Source organism: Branchiostoma lanceolatum, chromosome 6 (genome assembly GCF_035083965.1).
Source record: "Branchiostoma lanceolatum isolate klBraLanc5 chromosome 6, klBraLanc5.hap2, whole genome shotgun sequence".
NCBI lineage: Eukaryota > Metazoa > Chordata > Leptocardii > Amphioxiformes > Branchiostomatidae > Branchiostoma > Branchiostoma lanceolatum.
The window spans coordinates 3,675,424-3,681,671 of record NC_089727.1 but is presented as its reverse complement, the minus strand read 5'-3'; the positions used below and the strand labels follow the sequence as shown (position 1 = coordinate 3,681,671).

At 42.0% G+C, this 6,248-nt stretch overlaps 1 protein-coding gene across 1 annotated transcript; it reads right to left on the bottom strand.

Annotated features, from left to right (window-relative positions):
- Positions 1-392: 392 nt before the first annotated feature.
- LOC136437477 (uncharacterized) lies at positions 393-5,135 on the bottom strand. Its single transcript, XM_066432096.1, has 2 exons — positions 4,972-5,135; positions 393-4,675 (listed from the first exon to the last, which is right to left on the bottom strand). The coding sequence occupies exon 2, from the start codon at positions 4,542-4,544 to the stop codon at positions 1,308-1,310; it is 3,237 nt and encodes a 1,078-aa protein (XP_066288193.1). The 5' UTR covers positions 4,545-4,675; positions 4,972-5,135; the 3' UTR covers positions 393-1,307.
- Positions 5,136-6,248: the final 1,113 nt, after the last annotated feature.

Sequence of the window (6,248 nt, the reverse complement as noted above, 5' to 3'; positions counted from 1 at the left end):
CTTAATAGTTACCACAGGTGTAAGAGTGAAATATATGTATATATACATGGACCTCCTGACCAATAGGATCACGTTTTGGTGGTACCTTAGATTATCATTCTCATCGACACAAGAATCAAGAATCCCATATATACAATTATTTTTACATTTATCTGACAAATCAGCGTAGATAGATATACAATCTATCTTATTCCTAAATCAGTCGCTACAGTTAAAGTAGTATATTCATGCTAGGGTGTAGACCGGATGTAGGCCTGGTTAAACTTTGCACTCTTTGATAATACAAAACTGGTGTGTTGCGACATGAGGCCGAGGCGGTTTAACAATTATGGAATATAAATAAACAAACAAACAAGATATGAACGGGCGAAGATAGCTTGTCATGGGTTCAGTGGCATCTGCTAGCATCTTCAATATATTTTTGCACTAGGGGTCACAACTCCAACCAGTAAACCAACATTTGTGAGCAAATTTCCTTCCCTTTCTTCCTTCAAATAGGGTCACAGTCTGCTTGTGGGCACTAGAATTAGATGTGACAAACGACAAAACACACAAAACGTTGAAAAATAGTTATGGCCTGACTGGGCCCCTTTTAGACATCTGACTCTGGCACACTCTTGTTTAAACAATAAAGTACGGTCCTACTATAGGAAATAACAATGAACAAACGACTCTTTCTGTATTATTATATTTAGGCTTTGTAGAAGACAGTCATTCAAAATGAAAATTTCCTGATAGACCAGGGTATTTTATGTACATCGCTATATGGATTTGTGATGTCCATAGCTTGAATTAACATGTTAACCCTCTACAGCCACATAATAATCATTCATCATCAATTTCTATTCATAGAACGGATCTCAGCAATTACTTTCACTTCTCTATCTCATTAGATGATATATTATATATAAATTACAAGCTCTCTGAACCCTTCATTTGTTGCAACCATTTCAAATACTGACATGTTATAATCCATACATTGTCAATATATGTTCTAAGAGTTACAAATTCCACCAAAGACTCTAAATTAAAGAGTATATCCCATACTATGTGATCTGTAGAGTATACTATCTTCCATAGATTGATGTAGAAATTGCAGTAAAAAATATGGCTCTTGGGGGCAAATAAGCAGATACTGGCACATCGGCGCACCAAATCCTTGTGCGTTTTTGGCACACTTTTTGACAGATTAGCCAAACAGGTTCGGTGGGCGTCACTCCACCCTCAGGGAAGCGAATACAAACGGGGAATGTGTCGTGGTGCTTCTGTACGTATGTAGTGGGCTTATCTTTGGTGACGGTTTTGCTCTAACCGCGGAGGGCACTCTCGCATGCTCGAATGTTTCTTAGTGCCACTGCAATGTTCGGATGTGCCGTGTTGTCCCCATAGATAGCTATCATCATCTTCAGTGACTGTTCGTAGTAACTGATGGCTTTCCTCTGATCGCCAAGGTCACTCCAACATGTTCCAATGCTGTGTAGCGAAGGGGCAATGTCAGGATGTGCTGTTGTTTCGCCATAGATAGCTTCCCTCATCTTCAGTGACTGTTCATGATAACTGATAGCTTTCCTCTGAGCACCAAGCTTATTCCAATATGCTCCAATGTTGCTAAGCGAAAAAGCAATATCGGGATGTGCTGTTGTTTCACCATAGATAGCTTTTTGCATCTTCAGTGACTGTTCGAAATAAATGATGGCTTTCCTCTGATCGTCAAGGTCACTCCAACATTGCCCAATAGCGTTCAGGGATAAAGCAATGTCGGGATGTGCTGTTGTTTCGCCATAGATAGCTTTCATCATCTTCAGTGACTGTTCATGATACCTGATAGCTTTCCTCTGACCGCCTAAGTAACTCCAACATGACCCAATGTTGTTAAGTGATAAAGCAATGTCGGGATGTGCTGTTGATTCACCATAGACAGCTCTCCTCATTTTCAATGACTGTTCGAAATAACTCATAGATTTCGTTTGATCGCCAAGTTCACCCCAGCAGTATCCAATGTTGTTAAGTGATGATGCAATGTCGCGATGTGCTGTTGTTTTGCCATAGACAGCTTTTCTCATCTTCAGAGACGGTACTAAATAATTGATAGCTTTTCTCTGATCGCCAAGGTTAGCCCAGCATCCCCCAATGTTGTTTAATGATGACGCAATGTGGGGATGTGCTGTTGTTTCACCATAGATACATTTCCTCATCTTCAGTGACTGTTCGTGATAACTTATAGCTTTCCTCTGATCGCCAAGGGAACTCCAACATGCTCCAATGTTGTTAAGTGATGAAGCAGTGTCGGGATGTGCTGTTGTTTCGCCATAGATAGCTTTCATCATCTTCAGTGACTGTTCATAATAACTGAAGGATTTCCTCTGATCGCCAAGGTAACTCCAACATGCTCCAATGTTGTGAAGTGATGAAGCAATGTCGGAATGTGCTGTTGTTTTACCATAGACAACTTTTCGCATCTTCAGTGACTGTTCGTAATAACTGATAGCTTTCCTCTGATCGCCAAGATTACTCCAACAGTTTCCAATGTTGTTAAATGATGAAGCAATGTCGTGATGTGCTGTTGTTTCACCATAGATAGCTTTCCTCATCTTCAGTGACAGTTTGTAATAACTGATAGCTTTCCTCTGATCGCCAAGGTCACTCCAACATGCTCCAATGTTGTGAAGTGATTTAGCAATATCGGGATGTGCTGTCGTTTCGCCATAGATAGCTTTTTGCATCTTCAGTGACTGTTCGCAATAACTGATAGCTTTCCTCGGAGCACCAAGCTTATTCCAATATGAGGCAATGTTGTTAAATAATGAAGCAATGTCAGGATGCGCTGTTGATTTCCCATAGATAGCTTTCCACATCTTCAGTGACAGTTCGCAATAACTTATAGCTTTTCTCTGGTCACCAAGGTTACTCCAACATGACCCAATACTTTGAAATAATCCGACGGTTTCCGGACGCACTTTGTTGTCTCCATACGTTTTTTGTGCCTGTCTGTAGCGGCACATCGCTTTCTCAAAGTCACCGTGAAGTTGCAAGACATTGCCTAGTTCGAAAAGTACTTTGAATTGCTTTTTCTCATCCCTGCCCGCCTCTTTCAGTGCTGTTTCCAGGTGACATATGGAGGCATCTAAATGGAACAGCTGTTGTGCTATGCGGCCTCTTGTTAAAGATGAGTTGTCATAGATGGCTGTTGGGAATATATTTACCGTTGGGCTTTCATTTACCACTGCATCTATTATGCATCTTTTTAATGGGTTGGAGGTATAATAGTACCTGTAAAGCATTTTTGAGTCCGGTATGAAGAAAACGTTCTGAAGCAAAGTGTCATCTACGTCATGTTTATCCAGTTGGATTTTCATCTCAGTAAGAGGAGACATTCTGTCCTTCTGTCCTCTATTGACAATGTACGTTCTTAACCGTAGCTCCGCCGAGATGCTGATCAGTACAGTCAAGTGGTGGGCATCTTCATGACTGATCCGTTGTGTCTTGTGCAGTTCTTCTATCATTGTCCATACACTGGGGATCGTAATACCGTAGCAAATACTCAACACATCAACGGCTACGCTAGGAAAACGGTATATTTCTTTCTTGACATCGAGAAGTTGTCCCGTTATCTCAGTATTTTCTATTTGCCCTAAATTATCCTTCAGTGTTAGTTCTGCTGAATATCGTGAACGAGCAGGAGAGCGATCGAAGATTTTGTTAACTCTGTCCGTATACTCGCCCACCAAAGACTCGTCTCCTGTTAAGTAGATCACCCGTCTGAGGATGTCTGACAGGTGATAGCCTTCCGCCACGGCGATGTGCAGATGTTGATATTCCGCCAACTTGGCAGGAGTCTGGATGAGACTAACAGAACGTTTGCTTTTAGTCTCGTCTCTTCCAAAAGGAGTCTTAGAAGCCCATGGCATGAAGCCGTCGAATGCGAAGCCGCGAGGTGTTACGGAGTCGAAAAACCAGTCTTTCTCTGGGTCTTCCGAGAGGAAGTCGTTGAGTGACGGGATGGCCATGGCCGGGAGGATGGTTTCTCCAAGGTTGATAACTTTGAGATGTAAGTAGTGTGTGAGGTTTAGGTAGTACCTCCGTGTATCATCATCGTCCTTCCCTTCCTCAATCAGAATGGCGAACTCCAGGTCGGAGTACGGCGTGACCAGTCCTGTGGCTTGTGACCCCAACCCGATGAAAGCGTTCCTACACGGAAGAGGACCGAGTTTTCCAATACATTCATCCGTCAGCACTTGGATGAACCCTTGTCTGTGAACTGTGATACCCTTGAACAAGTTCTTTATTGCTTCACCTCGTTTGATCTCTACTTCTCTCACGACGGGATCGTCTTCATCATACTGATAAGGGTTGTGTTCCTGATGAATTTTGTCTAGCTGAGATTTCACACGGACGCGCGTGTTTTTCAGTTCTTGCATGTGATCTATTATGCTGCTGTACGGACACGGTTCACAATCCAGGTTACAGGTGTTCATAAGAAACGCCCTTTCTGTTTCTTGCAGCCTTGCTATGGTGTTTTGTCTGTCCTGATCGGTCCGAGCCATGGAAGCGTTATACAGAGCTGCGGCCTGTGTGAATGTCCTACCTTCTCCCGTCCGCTTGCCTCGCTCGACGTAGACATCCCCCAACCTGCACAGACAGTCGGCTTCTTTAGCCTTGTCGGGGTTGCTTGGATCTGCAGATAGAGCAACAGGATCAAACTGCTGCATTTATCTTCTGTATTTATTTCAATTGGGTATGCTTAAGTAGTCAAACTATGTTTTTCAACAAGGATTGGGTGGAGAGAAATGTTACACAAAGGGACAGCTACATTTTCAAGTCAAGGTGCCAAGGCTTAGAATATATTTGATCAAACTCAAGCCAAATTAGGCATTGCACGAGATAGGGGAAACTATATCATTTTTATTGGTATTGAATCATGGAGATATTCAAGTTGTAAATATGATATACGACTCAAAGTTATCAACAGACCGTGAACAAGCTTCAGGGCGGCTGCTAAGTTCTGCTCTGCTGCGTCCAGGTCTCCTTTTCCAAACTCACGGTCTGCCGTCAGGATATACCTGCGGTAGGAACTGAACAAGACAATACGCAAACCTGGTTGAATGTTAACTTGACTTACCAAAGGCAACACTAAATATTTTCAACAAGGCAAGGTAGATGTACTTCGTGTCACTGTTAACTTGACAGATATTCTATGCATTCTGTACAAGTTATTTTGTCTTCACTCCCAAAGAGCTTAAGACAAATAACATAAAGTCTATAATAAAGTCTAAAATAAGACCTATACATTGCATGTTACTTTTTTCAGCCGCATGTTCGACATTTCTTCGTACATCATGGTTCGCCTCTGTTTGATACATGCATAAAAGAAAACGTGACTGCTATATGTACAATTGCTCACTATGGCACAGAATGTGTTTTATCAGTTTGAAGGTTGCCAATAAAAAAGCGGAAAGTAAAAAAAAATCATGATTTTGTCAATCATAAGGAACATTTCTTCGACCCTGATTCCACACAAATGTACGTCTTACTTGGTCTCATTGGCATACATTACACAGCCTGAAACTTACCTGTTATGCTGACTAAAATCGAGAGGAGGCACAGCAAATAGGAATTACAAAGCACCCCTGTCCTTACATTTGCAGGTGGCGCTTTTCTACAGCTGAGAATGGAAGGAAGTGGCCGTTCCGTCCTCTCACGTCTTGTTGTCGCTGCGTACGTGCTGACCTCTAGAGAACCGATATAAGAAGCCATGAATGACTAGCAGGTGGGCAATCGATTGGTCAAAGGTAAAGGACCTCACATGACCGGTAGAAGGACATCTCAAAAATGGTAGTTAAGTGTGACATGACTCGTTGTTGATTTAGGCATTGTTGACGACATGAACATAATAGGCAACATTTCGTCCTTTGGCCAAGACCTTTGCACACTCTCATACCAAACATTATAAAAATACATTCACAATTTCTAGAACCAATCTGTCCGAGAAGATAAGAAGTAAGTAAGAAATAGTAATAAGGTACAAGGTGCATCACTCAAATTAAGAAGTTGAAATGTTTTAAGCAAAAAGTCTGTTCCACAATCTTTCATATGTCAGAAATCAGAATAGATCGCATGCCTTGATTTTTGCAGTGTTGATATCTTGCCTGATTTTTACGGTGTGCAGTAACCGGTGGACGATCGCAACTGTCCCCTGTACGTCGTGACATCTCGCCAATGCCTTATTGTATAGTGCAGTAGCTTTGGTA